At 45.2% G+C, this 22057-nt stretch overlaps 2 protein-coding genes across 3 annotated transcripts in view; both read left to right on the forward strand.

Moving 5' to 3' along the window:
- Window positions 1-118: 118 nt before the first annotated feature.
- Fn3k (fructosamine 3 kinase) lies at window positions 119-15656 on the forward strand. Of its 2 annotated transcripts, NM_022014.4 has the most exons (6): window positions 119-295; window positions 2439-2590; window positions 4452-4543; window positions 5237-5319; window positions 14048-14170; window positions 15278-15656. In NM_022014.4, exons 1-6 carry the CDS (start codon window positions 155-157, stop codon window positions 15614-15616), a joined length of 930 nt encoding a protein of 309 aa, NP_071297.1. In that variant the 5' UTR covers window positions 119-154; the 3' UTR covers window positions 15617-15656. The 2 variants fall into 2 exon arrangements, with proteins under 2 accessions (NP_071297.1, NP_001033788.1); NM_001038699.2 differs by lacking the exons at window positions 14048-14170; window positions 15278-15656 and having other exon boundaries at window positions 5237-8671.
- Window positions 15657-17156: 1500 nt separating this feature from the next.
- Window positions 17157-22057, forward strand: part of Tbcd (tubulin-specific chaperone d) — a 165180-nt gene continuing 160279 nt past the window's right edge. The window contains exons 1-2 of the mRNA NM_029878.4: window positions 17157-17394; window positions 18797-18847. Of these exons, the coding sequence (NP_084154.1) occupies window positions 17211-17394; window positions 18797-18847 (235 nt within the window). The 5' untranslated portion in view covers window positions 17157-17210. The remainder of the gene's footprint in view (window positions 17395-18796; window positions 18848-22057) is intronic.

Below are 22057 nucleotides of genomic sequence, written 5' to 3' on the forward strand. Positions count from 1 at the left end.
ACCGGAGGTAGCTAGGAGCCAGCAAGCCTGTGTCAGACAATGTTGTGACAGCGCTACGCCCCGCCCCCTGATCCGCCCTCCGCGCGTGTTCCCTTCTGGTCCCCGACTCCCCCTCCTCTGCGTCACCTGACCGCATTCTGCACCTCAACTCTCCATGGAGCAGCTGCTGCGCGCCCAGCTTCACACCACAACACTGCGGGCCTTTGGGAGCTCCGGAGGGGGCTGCATCAGCGAGGGCTATGCCTACTACACTGACAGTGGCCCCGTGTTTGTCAAGGTCAATCGCAGGACACAGGTGCGCTGCCCGGTATACAAGGATAAAGTCTAGGAAGGGGAAAGAGGAATGCAGGATTCTGAGAAGTGGTGGAGGAACTAGACCTGGCGTACCCAACGCTCTGCTGAGGGGTCAACCAGCACTTGCATGCAGGCAGCTTCTTGGGACCAGAGGGTTTCTCTTTGCTGCATGATTATTTTCTTGCTTTTGCTCCCACACAGGGGCTTTAAATTTTCTGTAATCACTGACCATGGGGGAGGTGAGTCTTAGCGGTAAGCTGCTTCTGCCCATGTCTGGTCTCTGCTCTGACCTCAGCTCCTGCATTTTCCCAGCAGGTGAAGAGAGACAGGATTCCCAGGGCTAGGTTAGCACCATCGTTCTCAAAGGCTCTGTTGGTTTCTAGGACGTTTAAGATATCCCCGTTTAAGAATGTATGGAGCCAGGCATACATCTAAACCCTATCACTCTGGTACTTAGGAGGCTGAGACAGGAGGATGGTGAGTTCCATGTCAGCCTGGGCTACATGAGGAGAAGCTGGCTCAAAAACAAAAACAAACTAACAACAACAAAAGAATGCATGGAAAACTGTAAGACAACTGAGGACTGTTAGCTAGAGTCCCTGAGAGCAAGCTGTGCTGGCACAGCATGGTGCTCCCCTTCTGTGGGGGGAGGACTCCAGAGGTTCTGGACTCTGTGGGGAGTAGTTCTGGATAGTGGTTATAGTATCTAGGATGCTCCTGGTATCATTAGAGACGGTGAAGGTAGCACCTCCCTGCTTTCTGTGCAGCGTTGGCCTGGTTTGGAGGTTTACCCTGGAAGCATGGCTGAAGTTTGCAAATGCCCTTCCACAACAGGCTGCTCAGCACATGCCTCTTTGTCCCAAGTGCAGGTTGGCGATTTGAGTGTACCTGTCTGACTTTTCCCCTTGAAAGGGGATTAAGGGGGAAGAATGGTTTACATGTGTGATAATAAATGTTTTGGCTTCAAGTTTCACTTTTAATCAACGATATCCAATTTATTTTGTGTGTATGTATGTATGTGTGTGTGTGTGTGAAAGCTCTGGTTTGCATATTCATGACGTGCGTAGAAGTCAGTGGATAACTTTTGGGGAGTTGGTTCTGTCCTTCGGCCTTATTTTGTGGCAAGGTTTTTCTTGTTTCTGCTGCCACACGGCCTGTTCTAGGCTAGCTGGCCTGAAAGACTCCAGCTGACTGTTTGTCTCCCATCATGTGGTAGGAGGGCTGGGATTACAGATGCACACCACCACATCTGGAACACACTACCACATCTGGATTTTTGGAGATCAAAGCTGGGTGATCAGGCTTGAATGCTTTTACCCACAGTCATCTACTTTTTAATTTTTACAAATGTATGATTCTATATGTAGAAGTGTTCACAAACCCCATGAATAAATGCATGGGGGGGGGGGCTGAGGATGTCATTCATTGTAGAGCATTTGCCTAGTGTGGACAGTCTCCTGGGTTGAGCCTCCCAGCACCACAAATAAATAAGTAAATAAAATGCATGTTTTTAACCAAGGTATAGTGAACAATATGAAAGTTTGCTAAAAATAAGTGGGGGTATTTCTAAGTCACTTAGAAACAAGCCTCTGCATCCCAGAAAAGGCCTGTGGACAAGCTGGGTATACTAGCTTCTCTAGTCCTTGCTAGAATGGAGCCAGGCTCTTCTAACCTCACCACTCTGCCTTCTCTGACTCAAATGTGATCCCAGGTAATTTCTACCATGCCCAAGGCTGCCTGCCCCCACTTAGAGGCATGAAGGAAAACAATACCTTGGAGGACTCAGTCCCAGCCTCAGACTTTGTTGGTTCACACTTCACTTGTACCCATTCCTCTCACCCCACCCCCACCTTGCATCCCCTTGTGACCTGTGCATCTTCCACCGCAAGGCTTTGCTTGTGTGAGTCTCCCCTTAGACCCCTTGAATTCTGGCATCAGGCTTGTCCTTTCAGTTCCTTCTTACCTGAAGGGGTCTCTCTTGAACACTGGCCTCGAGAGATGGAGGTGATGCTGTTTTTCAGTAATTGAAGGCACTTGGTCTTCTGGCTTGTGCCAAGGGCCATGAGTACTTTGGTCTGGCTAGCAAGGTCCCTGTGAGGGTCCAGGATTGCAGAGCTGACAGAGCTCATGGCATTTGGATGCAGGCCCGGCAGATGTTTGAGGGAGAGATGGCGAGCCTGGAGGCCCTCCGCAACACTGGCTTGGTGCGGGTTCCTAAGCCCATGAAGGTGATTGACTTGCCAGGAGGTGGGGCTGTCTTTGTGATGGAGCACTTGAAGATGAAGAGCCTTAGCAGGTGAGTGCATTTGTGTGTATGGGGAGGGAGAGAGCCATGTGCATGTGCAAAGATAGGGAGAGGCTGACATACATATAGAGAGATATGCACAGAAAGAGAGAAAGGCGAGTTTGTACACAGAAAGAGGCAGGGACAGACATAGACACAAGACACAGAGAAACAGACACAGAAATAGAGAAGACAAACAGGTGGAGAGAGAGAGAGAAATGGAGAGAGAGGGAGAAGGGGAGAAATAGAGAGGGAGAGAGGAGAGAGAGTGAACACTAGGTAGCAAGGGAGAGAGAGAGAGAGAGAGAGAGACTGAACACTAGTGAGCATTCTCTGTTGAGCTGCTTACATAATTCAATCCAGTTGCCAGAGGTTTTTTTGTTTTTTGTTTTTTTTTTAAAGGTCTCACAATGCAGTCCTGACTAGCATGGAACTCACTATGTCATGCTGGCCTCTGCTTTCCAAGTGCTGGGATTAAGGGCATGTGTCAAGAGTTCCTTTTTAAAAGATGTATTGTTATTACATATGCATATATATATATGTATATATATATATACACCATATATGTATATATATAGACACACATATGTATATGTATGTATGTATGCCCACATGTATGTGCACCATGTGCATATCTGGTGACCATAGAGGCAAGACAAGGGTGTTGGGTCCCCTGGAACTATAATTCCAGATGTTTCTGAGCTGCCATGTAGGTGCTGGGAGCCTGGGTCTTCTGCAGGTCCTCTTAACGATGAGGCATCTCTTCGGTTCCAGTCCCTGGAGTCCATCCTTTACTTTTTTGGTTTTCTCTTATTAGACCTGAGATCCTGAAAATGAAGCTTCTATTAATTCTCCAACTTTCACAAGAGTAACCAAGCCAACTTTCTCTTTAAATCTTTTTAAAAATATTTATTTATTTATTTATTTATTTATTTATTTATTATATGTAAGGACACTGTAGCTGTCTTCAGACACCCCGGAAGAGGGCATCAGATATCATTACTGATGGTCGTGAGCCACCATGTGGTTGCTGGGATTTGAACTCAGGACTTCTGGAAGAGCAGTCATTGCTCTTAACCACTGAGCCATCTCTCCAGCCTCCTCTACTAAAACTTTAAAAAAGTATTTTATGTGTATGGGTACTTTGGCTGTATGTATGTTTGTGTGCCACATTTGTATACTACCCTCAGAAACCAGAAGAGGGGGTTTTAATCCCTTGTACCTGGATTTACAGAAGGTGTGAGCCACTCTGTGCATCCTGGGAATTGAACCCAGTTCCTCTTGAAAAGCAACCAGTGCTTTGAACTGCTAAGCCATCTCTCCAGCCCCCAGAGTCCTAAGACAAAGATTATTGCTGTTTTTTGTTTGTTCATTTTGGTTTGGGTATTTTAGTTGTGATGAGGCTGCATAAAGTAAGTGTATTTGAACAAGTCCCTTACTTTATGCTGTGTAGTCTACTAACCCAGTTTGACCTTAGAGAGGCTGATCAGTTACCTAGCAACTTAATTTTTTCTCCATTACAGTCATGCATGTTCATTGTATAAACTATTGAAGGACAAACTCTGGTAAAGGAGGCATTGGAATGTTAGCAGCAGGGAGTTGCCATAGCTCATCTCAGCGTGACTGTGGTCTCAGGGTCTCTCCTATTTATATTCCTTTGTGCCACATGGCCAGTGGCTGCTGAGATGCTACAGAAATTATCACACAGCTCTCACAATACTTTGGGTTATTTGTTTGTTTGTTTGTTTAAGAAAGGGTTTATTATTGTACTGTTTAGAGAGCCTTTAGAGCGTTTACAACATCTCTCAAAGCAGAGCATGCTGGGTGCTGTTACTTGTTTGTTGCTGTAGCTGCCGCCGCCTTATTTCCTTAGTCAGGCATCAAAGCTCGGGGAACAGATGGCAGACCTGCACCTTTACAATCAGAAGCTCAGGGAGAAGTCCAAGACTCGGCAGAACACAGTGGGTAAGTCTGGTTCCTTTTGTTTTATTTTGTTTTGTTTTAAACCTGGGCCCAGCCCATCAGCTACCTTAGATGGGAATTCATGGTGCTTCTTGGTGGCACTTCAGTAATGTGTTGAATGGCATACCTGCTCCCTTTACAGTGCATTAAACAACTTTTTAAAATTTGTGTGTGGGGGGTGGTGGTGGGGGAGGGGAAGAGAGGGGGAGGGGGGAAGAGAGGGGAGGGGGAAGAGACAGGGAGAGGGAGGAGGGAGAGAGGAAAGAAGGAGAGGGAGAAGGAGGGGGGTCCTTGCTAGAGTTAGAAGGGGGCATCTGACCCTTTGCAGGAGTTGCAGGCAATTGTACACTGTTCAACCTGGGTGCTGAGAACCTTTAGAAGAACAGCAAGTGCTATTAACTTTGGGGCCATATCTCTAGCCCTAAGTGCACTGTGAAAATGAGATGATTAAGCAATTTTAACGGAGCTGGCAAATGAATAGAATGGACTCCTGACCAACCAGTCCTGCAGTCTGTCCATTCATTGGCCAGGGTAAAAAGTCCTGGCAAGTCTGTGTGCTGGCTAGTCACTGCTATGTGTAGTGAGCCCTCAGATCACCTGCGTTTGAGCTATTTGTATGTGCAGCCAGGCATTCTCCCAAGGTCTGGTTTCCATGAAAGATGAGTAGTTTCATGAGATTAACATTTCTGTTGACAGGCTGTGGGGCGGAGGGTGCTGAGCCCCAGGGTGTGACCAAGTTTGGCTTTCACACAGTGACATGCTGTGGCTTTATCCCACAGGTGAGTGTTAGAGTGGGGGCATCCTCTCGGGGGCACCCTCACTTAGTGAGGACCATTCCTGAAGCTCTGGTGCTAGCCACTGACCCATTGTGTGCCACAGAGTGCCAGTTCTCCAGACACCAGGACGCTCAGTTTCTGAAGGTAGAGTGTAGTCTGTGACACTCAGGACAGAAAGCTGATGGGAAGGCTTGGTGGGAGTAAACACTTCAGTCAGCTGGTCAGCATTCCAGGTGGGCACAAGAGGGATGCAAAGGCCACGATGTGGGAGAGAACCTGACCAGTTTAAGAATCTGAAGAGGGTAAAGTGGACAAAGCTCAGGGTCCAGCCCTTATCATGCAGGTTCTCTTCCAGGGCTGTCTTATTGACAGCTTCTCTCACTTACCACAGTGTTTTTGAGGTTAATCTACATGTGGCATGTGTAAGAACACTTTCTTTGTGGTAGAGTAATATTTCACTGTATGGGTGGACCAGATTTTGGACTGGAATTTGCAACCTTCCTGATACAGTCTCTCAAGTGTTGTTATTATAGGTCTGAACCATCATGCCCGGTTTCATCCGTTTGTGGTGTGTGTGAGAGAGAGTGTATGCCACATACAGGTACCCGAGGAAGCTAGAGGATGGTGTCTTATCCCTTGGAGCTGGAGTTACAGGTAGTTGTGAACCACGGGATGTGGATGCTGTGAACCAAACTCTGGGCTTTTGGGAGAACAGCAAGTACCATTATTTGTTGAGCCAAGTTTCCAATCTCCATTCTTTATTATTATGGCTGAGTAACATCTTAGAAACTTAGAAGATCTAAAGGAGTCTTATCTCCTGGGCATCTACCTGCCCTACGCCTACCTCAAAGAAGCCATTATTAGACCCTATTTTGATTTATTAAGAACAGTTCGGTGTAAGAGCCATCCCAATTTAAACCTGTTACTGCTTGAAGGGCCAACACTTTCAAATCTTCCTGTTCCTTGAAACCTTCTCTGACTACTTGAGCTACTGTAGGTGATAGCCATGCTCTTCCTGGCATGAGTTGGAGGTGAGTCTCTTATTTGGAAATGAATTATGGCAAGATTTTTATTAAGTCCAAGGCAGACTCAGGAATCTTATCCAATAGGGAGCAATGAATCTAGGTTCCAACAACTGTACACAGAAGACTTTTTGAGACCCCCTAATCTCAGCCAAATCTGACTTTCCTGGCGTTACACAACTGACTGGAGCTAGGGACGAGCATGGCCTCTGTTACCATAGACAAGCATGGCTTGTTTTCTTGAGTCACATGTTGAGTTTAAGGGCCTCTCATGGTGGTGGGACTTCAAAGATTGGGCTGATGAAGCATAGTGTTTTTCTCAAATATTCATGAGTTAAGAAATGAAATAGTCTCTAGAACTTGTATATGAAGCAGATAAGAATGGAGCTGCTCAGAGAGATGGAGGGTCTCCGAGTTCCCCTCAGACTCTGGTCAGAAGGCTATCAGCGTCCTGGTCCATCTATGTTGAGTGACAACAAAATTGTTCTTTATGTAGTGCCTCCAACCATTCCCAAGCCATGTAGCATCCTCGTCCCTAGCTGGGCTGACTGGGCCCTGAGGGGTGTTGCAGTCATGGTGGGAAACCACAGAAGGCATGGATTTCTTGGACTCCAGAGAATTTGGTTCTATTGGAAGCACCAGCCCAGTTGGCTGGGGAATTTGTGGGTTGTATTTCCTGCTAAGAACTAAGCCACGTTCCAAGCATTTGTCTGACTCAGCTTACCAGTTGCCACAGTTGGTAGACAACTAGGTGATGTCACCGATCCATCTTAGAGAAGAAGAAATGGATGCTCTGAGACTAAGAAACATTCCCAGAGATTTTGCAGCCAGTGAATGGAGGAACAGAACTTGACATCCAGTCTGGCCTCGGAGATGGGCTCTAACCACTACACAGTGCTGCCCTTCTCAGTCTTCATGCTCAGGTGGCACCTGCCTTTAGTAGCTCAGCAGGAAGGCTACATGCCTCTGTGGCCTTGGGAATCATGGCCCTTCCACCTAAGTGGCAACACTGAGAGCTTGCCAATGCTAGCCAACAGGAAATGACCTTTTGTGACCTTGTCATCTTTTGGCAAGAGGAGGGCCCCCAGGCACTGGGAATTTTGGCAGGTAATAAGAAACGGTGGGATGGCAGATGGTGGACCTCCGTGCTTGAGGGCTTGCCAGACTGGGGCAAAGGGTCTCTTGTGGTGTGCCTAGAACCAGGGAGTAAACCCTGGGCTAAGCAGCACCAAGAAGGACTCCAGAAGGAGAATGGCTAGGACTGTACAGACTGTTGGTTCAGAATGTTCCAAAAGCTCTACTTTGGGGGTTTCTCAGAACAGCCCTTGGAAAACCTCAGCTCACATCCATCTCTATGGAAGTATAGGTGACACAAAGTACGCCTATTTTAGGTATGCAGTTTGATAACGTGGAGAGTCAGCCACAAAATTTCTCACTGCAGGTGAGAATGAGCACACAGACCCTTCCTCGTGTCTTTCACAGCCCCTTCCCGTAACCCTTCCCTGTCCCTGGGTCACTGTAGATTTGCCTGTGTTTTGTGAAGTTTTATATGACTGTAACAATATAGCATGTGCCCCTTTACCTATCTTTTTCCATCTGACATATTTTACTCAGTGCCACCGTTCTGATGTGTGCCCATGTCAAATCTCTTGATGTTTACACATAACATCCATTCATGTCACATGCGTCAAAAGCCCATTACACTGTATAGACAAACCGTGGTCTCTGTTTATCCATTCATCTGTTGATGGATGTCTGTGTTGTTCCCACCTAGCTTCTGTTTTCACAAATAAAGCTGCTACGAACCTTTGTGCATCGGGACTTGATCTTGGTTGACTGTATGAGCCCTGAGAGAGAAAACCTGGGTTGCACGGCAGGTTCTTACTTAAGTTTTCAGAAACTGCCCTGTGGGGCTGAGAGGTGACTAACAGCAGGTACTGCTCTTGCAGAGAACCTGACTTCGGTTCCCAGCAGCTCGCGGCCACCTGCCACTCCACTTGCAGGAGATCTGAGGCCTCCTTTTTGCCTTTGTAGGTACTCAGACATCCATGGCATATTCTCACAGAGATACACTCACATAAATATGTTTTTAAAAATCTTAAAAAGAACAATAAAAATGAAACTGCCTCGTGTTTCCAAAGAGGTTGTACCAGTTAAATTCCCACTAACCGATGTAAAAGTTCCAGGCTTTCCTACTCTGATGTGTACTGGATATTTTCTGGAGTTGTTTGTTTTTAGTTTGTTTTCATCCCAGCTGGAGACAAGTGTTCACTCTGAGATTCAATTTTGTATTCTCGCCATGACAGATGCTCAATAAATGCACATTTGCTGACTGTATGTCTTTTAACCCCTTATTTTCTTTTTGAGACAGGGTCTCACTATATAATCCTGCCTGGCTTTGAACTTGAGATATAAACCAGACTGGTTTCGAGCTTGCTATGATCCTCTTGCTTCTGCCTCCCAGGTGCTGAGATTACAGGTGTGCATCACCATGCCTGGTGAAAGCCTATTATTATTATTATTATTATTATTATTAACAATAGGGTTTCATTGTGTAGCTTTGTCTGTCTTGGAACTTGCTCTGTAGATCAGGCTGGCCTCAAACTCTGCCTCTTGAGTGCTGGAATAAAAGGTGTATGTCATCATCTCCTGGTCAATTATTCTCTTTTAAAAATATATGTTGTATACCTGTAATCTCAGAAGTTTGGAGGTAGAGGAAAAAAATTAGGAATTTGTAGGTATCCTTGGCTACATAGTGAGTTCAAGGTTGAGTCCTTGTCTCAAAAAACCCTCTTTTTAGTGTCTGGAGAGATGGCTCAGTTGATCAAGTACTTGCCATACAAGCAGGGCTTGGGTTCAGATCCCTAGCCCTTCTGTAAAAAATGCTGTCCACAATATTGTGTCCCTGTAATCCCAGATCCATGGGGTTTGGTGGCCAGTGAATGTAGCCAAACTAGGAGGCTTCAGGTTTCAGTGAGAGAGCTTGTCTCAAAAACTAAGGCAAAGAGCGGCTGGGGAGATAAGTCAGTTGGTAAAGTGCCCACTGTGCACGCAGGAGAGTGTGAGTGTGGCTTCTCAGAGTTGTCCTAAAACAAGGGTGTGGGGCTGTGCATCCATAACTATTGTGCTAGATGAGGGGGGCTGAGACAGGAGGATCCCTAGTGCTCACTGGCCAGACAGTGAGCTCGGGGTTCATTGAGAAACCCTGTCTCACAGAAGAATAAGGTGCAAAGCAGTAGAGGAAGGTAAAGGATGTTAATCTTCCTCTTCCACATGCGCACAGATGCATGTACAACCATGTGCACATGTTTACACACACATGCATACACACAATAAAATAGAGCACAACAGAGGAGGATTTTACATCAACCTCTGGCCTTCATGTGTGTATGTATGCACACACACACACACACACACACACACACACACAAAATCACTCCCCCTCCCTCCATTGTGGGTATGGTACTGAGAACCGGTGCATGCTTAGCTGTCACAGGGATAACCAAGGCAGTCAGGGAAAGGAGGTATGGCACTGGCAATTGTGATGATGCTAATACTAGCCAACAGTGCCCCCCGTCCCCGCAGCCCCCGTCCCATCACTGTGGCAGGCAATTTACTGGTTCAATACTACTGATGGGAAAAAAAAAACCTTAATTATATGGGGCTGGCAAAAATGCCCAGCAAGAAACCACAAATTCATTTAACTCTTAAGTGTGTGTACATATAGACAGGCAGACAGATATACATTTATACACTTGATGAAAGAAGCAGAACCCCAAAAGCCACAGGTATGCATTTGGTGGATGGGGCAGAGCCCCAACAGCCACATTTTATTTCATCTCTCTGCCAATTCATACCTTCTTAGACAAAAGTTCTTATAAAGTTACCTTATAGATAAAATGTTACACAAAGGGGGAGTTACAGAAGAATGTTAACAGTAAATTCAAAACAATGTTTCATTCTATAAGCTCAAAGCAACAGTCTCACCTGGCCTTGCTTTATCATAGTGCACACCTGTGGCCTCATCCTTGGAGTGATTGTTTTTTTTTTTTTTTTTTATCACGAATCTGTCCCAAGCCTATTTTTCTTCTTAGTGCATTTTATGAAAGCTCATTGTTTTCCTTATTATGCAGCCTTTGCTTGCTATTCTATGAGGAGGGAACACATTTCATTCTTGATTCTAACTTTACTATATCTTTCTGGCAAAACAACTAAAACCATCTCCTTAAACTTTCTTCTTAAAATTATTTGAATCAAATCATGAATGCTATAAAGTAATTAATTCATTTAAACAGCATTAATTAATGAAAGTTCATCTTCATGTCGATCTGCAGGAAATTCTCCCAGTAGGGTGGGCTGATGCCCAGGAATCCTTAGGCTATGTAGTAATGACAGGAAAGGTAGCAGAGAGAAACAATCCTGAGATGAAGTCTCTGGGGTGCACCTCTCCAGAGTACATCTATCACAGCCATGAAAAGTGGTGAGCTATCTCTAGGAAACTCACTTGTTTGCTACAGCCTTTCCTAGATGGCTTCTGTCACTTAGCAAGTCTATTGTGCTAGCAGCTTATCCACATATGAGTTATATCTACCATTTTGAAAAAGGATTTTCATATAATTGCTTGTATTTTGAAACATTGTTAAATCTACTAAGTTTTGGTTGCTTTGTATTTTGATGAGAGTGTGTGTCTGTATTTTCTTTTTCCTTCCTTCCTTCCTCCCTCTCTCCTTTCTTCCTTCCTTTCTTTCCTTCCTTCCTTCCTTTTCTTTTGATTTTTTGGGACAGGGTTTCTTTCTGTAGTCTTTGCTGGCCTGGAACTCAATATGTAGACCAGGCTAGCCTCAAATTTATAGATCTCTGTTCACACACACACACACACACACACACATGTATTACTATTTTATTGGGTTCTTAAATCACCCTTCTTTTCAACTCTTATTCCACCCTAATCCCTTTCAACTTCCCAACACTAGGTAGGAGAGAAAGAAGGTTTGAAGGGTAAGGGGATATAGACCTCTTTTTATTACTTTCTGCTAATTAAGGGGCATTGAGTTTCTTGGGGCCAGTCTAATCTTTGTCTTCAGGATATCTCCACCTTTTTGTCAAACCACAACAACAGCAACCAGGAACAGCAGAGGGAAGCAGCAGCAGCCTCCACCACCTCCACTACCTCCACTTCCTCCTCCTCCTCCTCTGTCTCCTCTTTCTCCTCCTCTTCCATCTCCTCTTTTGTTTTTTGTTTAATAAGAAGACTAAATCTTTTATTGACATCAGCAGCTGGCAACCCTAGCTTTCATCCCATGCCCTTTAAATGGATGTGCAAGCTGGCCTTACCATTGTCGAGTTCTATCATTTATGGTACCAATGTAATCCATCTCCACCAGTCAGATGCCACCAGTCAATCCTAAGTACTGGGACCTAAGTACTCGCTTTCAGAGCAGCTTTGTACTTCCCTGTTATCTCCCATCTCCTCCTCTTCCTCCTCCCCCATCTCCATCTCTTCTCCTTCTCTTTCTTCTTCCTCCTCCCCCTCTTCCTTTTTCAGAGTGCCTCTGCCTCTTTTGGGCGCTGGCATTTATACCCACTCCAGAGTCCCCCAGAATTAAACTTTCTGCAGCTGGCAAAGATCATGCCCCTCCTAGAGCAGGACACAATCTGTGGACAAACTGAAGCAGCCCATATCCCACACCTGGGATTAAAACAGAAACATATTCACATAACTGGTTTTTTAAAATTGTTTTTTATTTTTAAATTCATGTCTTTTTTTTCAAAGATTATTTATATTATATGGAAGTACACTGTAGCTGTCTTCAGACATACCAGAAGAGGGTGTCAGATCTCATTATGGATGGTTGTGAGCCACCATGTGGTTGTTGGGATTTGAAGTCAGGACCTTCAGAAGAACAGTCAGTGCTCTTAACTGCAGAGCCATCTCTCCAGCCCTATAACTGGGTTTGAAAAGAAATCACAATTCTCATTGCAGAGATCTGCTTGCCTCTGCCTCTTGAGTTCTAAGATTAAAGGCATTGTCAGCACACCTGGGTGTATTCGTCTTCTTATAGGGCTTCTAGTCCTGACTATTTTGACCTCACATTTATGCCATTTAACCCTAATTTCTTCCTAAGGCATTATGTCCAGACTGACCTTGAATTCAAATCCTCCACCCCTGCCTCAGCCTCCCAAATGCTGAAAGCCTTATTTCTGAAAACAGTCACCTTCAACACATAAATTTTAGGATGAAGACATAATTAAGACCTTATCAGGCTGTAAGTGAAGCTTCATCTATTTCTCTGTACAGTTCCAGCAGTCTTATTTTTGTGTATTTGAAGCTCTGTTGCAGAGTTATAAGAATTTATAACAGAGTTATAAGAGTATCACAGAGGATGGTGTCCCATACCTGTAATCCTTGCATCTTGAGTCAGAGGCAGGAGTTCAAAGTCAGGCTGGGATACAAGCTAAAACTCTAAACAACAATAACAACAATGTATCCCCTCCCACCAGGACTAGCAGATTCTGTTTATTACTTGATCATATTTCCAGTATGAAACAATTTCCTTTGTATTGATGGTAGTCTTTGCTCTGCTGTAAGTGTTGTCTGGCATAAATTTCTGCTCATTTTTCTTTTTATATTTGTCCTTTGACTATTGTGAGCAGATGTATACATTCTCTATCCTTTTAGTGTATTTCTGTTTTTGTGTATAACTGATTTATGTGAACATAACTTACTTTTTAAAAAGGTTTAAAAATTTTATGTGTATGAGTGTTTATTTGCATGTGTGTGTGTGTGTGTGTGTGTGTGTGTGTGTGTGTGATGTGCATGCAGTGCTCACAAAGGCCAGAAAAGGGCATTGGAGCCCCAGGAACTAAAGTTACCAATGATTGTGAGCTACTGTGTTTGTGCTAGGACCTATACCAGATCTTTTTCAAGAGCAGCAGGTACTCTTAATTGGTGAGCCATCTCTCCAGCCTATAGCTGGGTCTTGCTTTGTTGTTCCAATCTGTTTATCTCTGTCTTTGACTCTCTGTCTGTCTCTGTCCCCCACCCCTTGTGTGTGTGTATGTGTGTATTGAACTTGGGACTCATACAGACTAGGCAAGCACTCCACCCCTGAGGTAGTTCTAGCCCAATCTCTGTCATTTAACTATAGCATTTGTTTCTGACCCTTTGCCCTTTGTGTTTATTGGGTTTGGGTTTGGTTCTGCCACCTTAATATTTGTTATTTGTTTTACTTTTTTTTTTTTTGGTCCCTTTAATCACTTGTAGTGGTTTGAATAAGGATGGCTGCTGCAGGCTCAGTATTTGAATGCTTAGTCACTGTGCTTAGGGAATGAATTGTTTGAAAAGATTAGGAGTTTGAAGTTTCAAAAGCCCATGCCAGGTTCAGTCTGCCTCTCTCTCTCTCTCTCTCTCTCTCTCTCTCTCTCTCTCTCTCTCTCTCTTGCCCTGTGGATCAGGATGTAGCTCTCAGCTTCCTCTCCAGCACCGCATCCCACCAGGTTCCCCACCGCAAACATGAAGGACAAAAGTTCTGACTGTGTAAGCAAGCCCCCTATTAAATGCTTTGGTCATGGTGTCTCTTCTTTTGGGTAAACTGCTTCATGATTCCACTTGTATTTTCAGTTGGTTCACTACAGTTTGCTGTGTTCTTGGTGGTCACTAAAGCTGTCCTGGGGCCACGAATGTCGTGGCCTCTCCTCTTGTTGCTCAGGTGAATGAATGGCAGGAGGACTGGCCGACCTTCTTCACTCGACACCGGCTCCAAGCTCAGTTGGATCTCATTGAAAAGGACTATGCTGACCGAGAGACACAAGAGCTGTGGTCAAGGCTACAGGTGAGCACAACGTTTATTTCTCTGGGAAGAGGCTGTCCCTTAGGAGCCCATAATATGCATGTGGGGGCCTCTTAGGACTGAGTCAGAATAGGAAAAAATGATGGTAGAGAGGGCTGGTCAAGTTGTGGGTATTTCAGCCACCACCTTCTTATCCTGTAGGTGGAGGGGGGAGGATGGGACAGATCCCTGCTTGAGGTCTTCAATCATTTCACTTGTCCACTCTTTTTTGTTTTGTTTTGTTTTGCTTTTCAAGACAGGGTTTCTCTGTATAGCCCTGGCTGTCCTGGAACTCACTCTGTAGACCAGGCTGGCCTCGAATTCAGAAATCTGCCTGCCTCAGCCTCCCAAGTGCTGGGATTAAAGGCGTGTGCCACCACTGCCTGACTCTCACTTGTCCACTCTTGTCCTCATTTTTTGTCCCTCTGCCAAAGACCCCAGTGTGTCACCCTTAATGAAGGTGTGTGTTCTTGCATCACTTGTTTCAAAACAGAACTCCAAAATATTAGAAACACAATTCATCTATCAGTCTAGGGTAGTGTTTCTCAACCTGTGTGTTGTGGTCCCTTGGTGGTGGGGAGGTCAAGAGACCCCTTCACAGGAGACAAATATCAGATCTTCTGCATATCAGATATTTACATTACAATTCATAACAGTACCAAAATTACAGTTATGAAGCAGCAGCAAAATAATTTTATGGTTGGAGACCACCAGAGCATGAGGAGCTGTATTGAAGGGTCAAAGCATTAGCAAGGTTGGAGACCCTGGTCTAGGGTGAACATGCATCAAAGATTTGTTATTTAATAGAAGAGATGCAGGTACATATGTGTAATAACATAAAAATACCATTTAGAGGGTAGGTACCAAACTACATATTCTACAGCATAAAGCCCAAACAACTCTGAGGTTTTCTCTAAAGCTTTTGGACTCATTTGGTAGTGGCCAGAGTGCTAGACAACGTTACAGTCAGGAGTCAGGTGGGCTTCTTCCCTGGGCCTGGTAGATTATTCGGTTGGCCTCTGGATGCCTCCATGGCTCTCTGCTTTATTTCCAAGCACTGGATAATGGGCCCCTGGGTCTTCGAGTCCCATGTAATAATTTCTCTTCTAGGTGAAGATCCCGGATCTGTTTGCGGGTATAGAGATTGTCCCTGCCCTGCTCCATGGAGACCTCTGGTCTGGAAATGTGGCTGAGGATGACCAGGGACCCGTAATTTATGATCCAGCCTCCTTCTATGGCCATTCTGAGTTTGAACTGGCCATTGCATCGATGTTTGGGGGGTTCCCCAGATCCTTCTTCACTGCCTACCATCGGAAGATCCCAAAGGCTCCAGGGTTCGACAAGCGCCTGCTGCTGTACCAGCTCTTTAACTACCTAAACCACTGGAACCACTTTGGACGGGAGTACAGAAGCCCGTCCCTGGGGGTGATGAGGAAGCTGCTCAGGTAGCAGAGGGCTGGACCTAATAAAATGTCAAACTAGATCCCTAACTGGGCTACTTTTGAGTCGGCCTACAACGCATTCATCCAGAGGCTGAGGTTATGGCAGCGCAGCAGTTTCCAGGGAGCTCCGTATGTAGCTCAGGCTGACACCACAGCAGCACTGTTGCGGGCAAGCTCCCACCTCAGCGGCTGAAGCCCCAGGTACCGCAGGCGAATAGGGAAGGAAGCCACCATGCTAGCCCGTTTGGCTCCGGTCCTTCAGTTACAATCACTGCCAGACACTCTCTAGCACCTCACTGTTTTCTATTTTTTTAGATTTTATTTTGCGTACTCATGTGCTGAAATATGTGTGTATAGGTCAGAGTACAACTTGTGGTTCTCTTCTTCTTCCACTATGTGAGGACCAAACTTGTTACCCCACAACATATCTGAGAAGACTGCTAGGATCTATATTTAAGCCAATAGAAAGTCTTTATTAGCAGGCCAGTGACTACCCTGGGTATTCTGGATCCCAGCAAAACAGTGATCCTTCTCATGAACTTTTAACCACACACACACACACACACACACACACACACACACACACAAATATGTTCTAGGTTGACATACTTCAGTTATCAACAATAGTGAGCGAGAAGTAGAACTAGAGAAGCCAAAAAGCAAAGTTAGCACATTCAGAAACTTTTCAGGACCTACGGACTTTGAAGGATCAAGTCTTTGTTTTTTAGTTTGCCCCGTGGGTGCTGTCGAATGAGTTTTACAGCCTGAATGGCACTTTAATCATGGAGTAGGATGTGCTAAGGTTTGGGGGCCTACTGTTACACATTCAACTCCCGAGGCTTAGTGAAGGAGACTTTGCACACTAAACTATCTAACCACTCCAGTCTTCTACTTCCCAGTGAGGTCTGTTCTGGTGAATGCAGGGCCAGCAGCGTATAGCTCACGTCTTTTCTCAGGACTGCTTTGGGTGGTCATGATGGTGCTGTTTGAGGTCACGGCAAAAGCCTTCATCCTGGAGCAATACCCCATTGTCTCCTACACCCTTAAAGCACCCCCCCGCGCCCCACTCCTGCAGGTGCTCAGACATCATTGCCCCATTCTTGCCCCCACACTCAAAACCCATTCCTCCCCTGCGTTCATACACCACCCGTCCTATTCTGGCTCTTTCTACTAGTTCAGCTTTCCTGCGCTGTCCACACTAGCTCAAAACCTTCCATGTTCCTGCCCCCAATTTCAAACCCAGTTATTTCCTTAACCTTACACACACTCAAGCTCCAGAAGGCTTCCAACACTAGAGTTCATTCCCTGTAAAGATCGTACCGGCCCACTGCTCCGGCCACACCCTCCTTAGCCCCACCTCTTTTGGGCTCCACCCACTCCCTGTTGAGGCTGTAGACATTGGAGGCTTAGTTTTTCTGGTGCTTCCCTTCACTCACGCAAGCATCATTTTGCGCGCTGAGCCGACTTCGCGTGAGCTGTTTTGTTGGCTTGCGCGCCCCGTAGTTGGGGGTCGAAGGTCTCAGGGCGGGGCTGGCAGTTCTCGTGCTGTATCTCTTTTCTTCCCGGTTGCCGGTAGGGTTCTTACGGAAGCTGCTGGCAGGATGGTACTGAGCAATGAGCCGGCTGCGAGCGCCGCCGAGGAGGAGGTGGAGGATGATGCGCTTGTTCGCGCCTCCGCCCTGGAAGCGTTCGGCGAGAGTGCGGAGACCCGCGCGCTGCTCCGCAGCTTGCCGGCGGTGCACAGAGAGCGCGCGTCCCGGGAGGTGGCGGAGGAGCGGTTCCGCGGTGCGGGCGGGGCCCCGAGTCTCTATCTTGAGGTCCTTGCATCTGGGAGGAAGGGACCTGGGGAGCCATACCTCCTGCCTTCCCTGCCATGTCCAGGAACTGAGCAAAGCATGCTTGAGACCTCTCTGTGGATAGGGAGGGAACCAGCAGAATTGTTGGATGAACCTGCCTCCTACGAGAGCGCTCATGGCAAGCAAAGAGGAGCGGTCTGGCACGGCGCTCCTATGGGGCTGCGCTATGAGGCCAGGATTCTGCAAACTCAGAGCTCCACGTTTATCTGGGATCTCCGTTCCAGGCAGAGCAGGAGAGTGGACAGTGCCATTAGATTCCTTTGGTGGTTCTAAATCCCCCAAGTTTAGGTAGGCCTTTACAGTCGTTTGTAATGGATACTGTCCGTCATAGTTTTTGTCAACCTTACACAAACCTAGACATACCTCGGAAGAAATCTCAAGTGAGTAATTGCCACCACCAGATTGGCTTGTGGGCATGTCTTTGCGATATTTCTTTAATTACTAATTGATAAAGGACGGCCCAGCCCACCGTGAGATGTACCATCCCTGGCCTGTGGCTCTGAGCTGTATAAGAAAGACAGCTGAACTTGAGCCTAGGAGCAAGCACGCAAGACTCCTCCGTAGTTTCTGCTTCTATTTGCTTTGATTCATCCCTACACTTTTCTCAGTGATGGGCTGTGAAAGCCAAATAAACCCTTTCTTCCTCAAGTTGATTTTTGGCCAGTTTCATCACAGCAACAGAAAACAAAGACAATGTCCAAATGAGCCCTTTGATAATTAGAGTTTTGTACTTGAACAAAATCATCTTTGTGTATTCCTTAGCTAAAAACATTCTCTCCATAATGTCTTTTTTTTTTTTTTTTTTTTTTTGGATGGGGCTCTAGTTTTTGGGTAAGACAGAGTGGTGGGCTTTGTCTGAAGTGGCAGGTGAGAACTGCAGAGGCAGAGAAACCATTGGATTGGGTAGAAACATTAATTTGCTGGTAGGGGTTGGAAAGCAGGTGACCAGGGTTGGGGAGGTTGTACAGTTATTGGTTTGAACATTGTTGGAAATGAAAGGCATCGTGCTAGGCAGGGGAGGGCTCAAGAAGTGAAGAGGGTCTGACTAGCAGGGGAAGGTGGAGTTGTAGAGAGTTGGAGCACCAGCATATGTGTGAGAAGAGATCGGAGGGCAAGATGTGCAGAGCAAAAGAAGAGCAGGAGGTGTGGTCACACTGGTCCTCAAGAGCCTGACAGATGTTGGGCAGCTGTGAGCATCTGTCAGCAAGAAGCCAGGTGTGTCCCTGGGCGTTACAAGGACTAGGAAGACCCTAGCTGTTCCATTAGAGTTACTGAGAGACGTGAATTTCCAAGGCTCACCTGATTTGATTTTCATGTTATTTTCCTTTTAGTAATTATGGACAAATACCAGGAGCAGCCCCACCTCCTGGATCCACACCTTGGTAAGCATAGATTTTGGTGGTTCAATATCAGATGATCGGGAAGGCTTATGTGTATAGCTGGCACCTGTGTGCTATCAGCAGAAGGTGTCAGATGAAATGTCCCTAGAGCTCTGTCTTTTTTTTTTTTTTTTTTTGTCTGCTGGATGGTTTTATAGACCTGTGATAATGAATAGCTTCGAGTTCAGATACCGATCTTGATTGTGTGCAGGTGTGTCTAAGCTACTTTCTGCTTGTTCCTATTGAAAGAACACATCTTTTCTTATATGTGTTTTAGTCAGTTATGTGTGAATAGCTGTTATCTTCCTGGTAATTGTTTTGCAGGGTCATATGCTTTATAAAGGTCCCATTTTACCTGCACAGCAGTTGATGAGGTCATCTGTCATCTCCATTATGTAGAGAGACACTAAGGTTGTTATCAGGACATTAGTACAAGAGTGTTGTGCAGGACTATCCTCCAAGCTGAACAGCTACCATCTGTGGAGCTCAGCTGTGTGCCCTGATTATCCCAGTTGGACTTGTTGACTATTTACATTCCATCACATGGAGGCAAGAAGGATCACAGACCCTCACCTGAGTACCCACGGCTCTCTACTACCTGTTGTATGCAACTGTGCCCTAATTGCAGGTGGCCTTGGGAACAGCCTAGATTCTTGGTTTCAATCTGTAGGTTGTAACCCCCATAGGGGTCACATGAGATATCCTGCATATCAGATATTTATGTTATGATTTATAATAGTAGTAAAATCAGAGTTATGAAGTGGCCACGAAATAATTTTATGGGGGAGGCATAACCACAACTTGAGGAATTGCATTAAGGGTCACAGCATTAGGAAGATTGAGCCTCCCTACCCCCCACTCCTCCGTGTGTGTGTGTGTGTGTGTGTGTGTGTGTATGTATATGTGTATATATATCAGACAAGATTAGGGGGGGGGAGAATCCCATCTATGTTAGTGTCATTTTTATAAGTGTGTTGACATTTTTCTCTTAACCCAGCTGGCTCTCAAACTGAGACAGAACTATTTTATTTATTTACCAGCTTTAAGGCACAGCAACTGAGCAGTATTAATCTATTTTTAATCTTCTTAGCTAATCCTAGGGTGCTTACATTTACCTCTAGGAAGAAATTTTAGCAGCAGAGAGTGACTTTTGTTTGCTTTTCATTGCTGTTGTTATATTTGAACCTATTTCATATTAATTACATTTTTGTTTGGCTTTTCTCTTTTTTGTTTTGAGAAAGAGTCTTGCAATGTAGCCCTGGCTGACCTTGAATTTATGGAAGTTCTCCAGCCTCAACCTCCCGAGTGCTGGGATTACAGGCGTGAACCACAACTCCTGGCTTGTTTTTTTCTTTTTGAGGTAGGGTCTTGCTAGGTAGCCCAGGCTGGCTTCAAGTACTCTTGGTAATTTTTTTAGTCTTGTTCTGAGCTTTTTTTTTTTCCCCTTTTTTTCTTCTTTCTTTTTTTTCCTTTTTTTTTTCTGGGAGGACCCAACTGTTTTAATCATTGTTGTAACCTCACAGTCTCTGTGTAAGCTCTGTCATTGTAAGCTACACAATACAAACGGGGAAACTGGAGTACAAGTCTGAAAGGTTAAGTAAATTGTTTCATGCCACACAGTTGGTGAGATTGCAGGCAGAATTTATGCATCTCCTCCTTCCCTTTGCCTCTCAAAGATGGGTCTTCAGCGGGGCCAGTTGCAGGCAAGTGGCTGATGTCAGGCTGAAGGGCTGGCTATGCTGAGGGTGGCAGACCAGTAGGTGCCCTGGGCCTCATCTGATAGTTTTGGATTCCTGGTTGTCCCCATGTAACAGATGTAGGTACTGTCCAAGAAGTGTAAGGTGCTGTTTGACCTCTTCAGGTGACAGCTTTGACCTGCCCTCACTGCCAGAACCTCTCTGCTTACTGTGTTCCATCCAGTGCTTAGTAATGGTGACTGTTCATTATCTTCCGGGAAATAGAAATAGGTCCCGTTCTGAAAAAGATGATGCTTGCTGGTGCTGATCCTTTTCTGTGTGTGACACATTTTATGCTTCCGCTTTTGCCTTTCAGGTTTATGTGTGGTGTGTTAGCCATTGAGGTTTAATATATTTGAGTTTGAATGTTATCAATCTCTTCCTTTTCTTTGTTTCTGAGACAGGGTTTTACTATATAGTCCAGATTGGTGTTGAATTGTCAGTTTTGCCTGCATCAGCCTTGTGTGAAGTCTTCTTTGTGTCACTCTTCTTTGTGTTTGATTTTTGATAGCAAACCCAGAGTCTAATTCTTGTTTGTTTGTTTGTTTTTTCGAGACAGGGTTTCTCTGTATAGCCCTGGCTATCCTGGAACTCACTTTGTAGACCAGGCTGGCTTCGAACTCAGAAATCCGCCTGCCTCTGCCTCCCGAGTGCCGGGATTAAAGGTGTTCGTGCATCAACACGCCCGGCACCAGAGTCTAATTCTTAATTGATTATGTAAGGCTTATTTATTAACTGAGTGATCTAGTAACCCTTCTCCCTGTTTGAAATATATATTTTAAAAATGTAATTTCTATTATTATGTATATGTGCATGTGTCAGAATTCTTGGAGTTGCAGGCAGTTGTTAGCTATTCAACATGGGTTCTGGGAAACAAACTTAGGTCCTCTGCAAGAGCACAAACACTCTTAGCCACTGAGGCAGCTCTCCAGCCCTGAAATACCATTTTATGTCTGTAATTTGGTACTTATATAGCTTATATAAAAGCTTTTAGATCTCAAGTTCTGTTTCATTTGTCCCTTGTTAGCTGCTTTATGGTATATTCTCTCTAGCACCACAGCTGTTTATTTTGCTATTTTCTAGTCCTTTCATTAGTGTAGATAAACTTCATTGTATTTTTTACTCTCCAGAACTGACGGATCTCCTCGGAGCTTTGTTCGGTAGACAGATTCATATAGTGGAGATGTTTTTATAAGATTCTAATTTGGCTATTAGGAATAATACTGCTTTAAACCTGCATGTACCATCTTTGTGTGGATATGTTTTAGTTTTTCTTAGGTGACTATCTTATGACTGGGGTTTATGGGTTGTGTAGTAAATGTGTATCTTGTAATAGAATGTCACACTGTTCTGTAAAAGTTGAGTCCTTATGCATCCTCACCAACCATGTATGAGGATCTCTGTTTCTTTGTAGCCTCTCTAGGCAGTGTTTCCCTTATTACTTTGTAGCCTCACTAGACAGTGTTTCCCGTTACTT

This window comes from Mus musculus, chromosome 11 (assembly GCF_000001635.26).
Source record: "Mus musculus strain C57BL/6J chromosome 11, GRCm38.p6 C57BL/6J".
Taxonomy (NCBI): Eukaryota; Metazoa; Chordata; class Mammalia; order Rodentia; family Muridae; genus Mus; species Mus musculus.

Coding starts and splice junctions, on each gene's coding strand:
- Fn3k (NM_022014.4), top strand. CDS start 155: ATGGAGCAGCTGCTGCGCGCCCAGCTTCACACCACAACACTGCGGGCC. Junction 296..2,438: donor AGGTCAATCGCAGGACACAG/GTGCGCTGCCCG, acceptor ATTTGGATGCAG/GCCCGGCAGATGTTTGAGGG. Junction 5,320..14,047: donor GCTGTGGCTTTATCCCACAG/GTGAGTGTTAGA, acceptor CTTGTTGCTCAG/GTGAATGAATGGCAGGAGGA.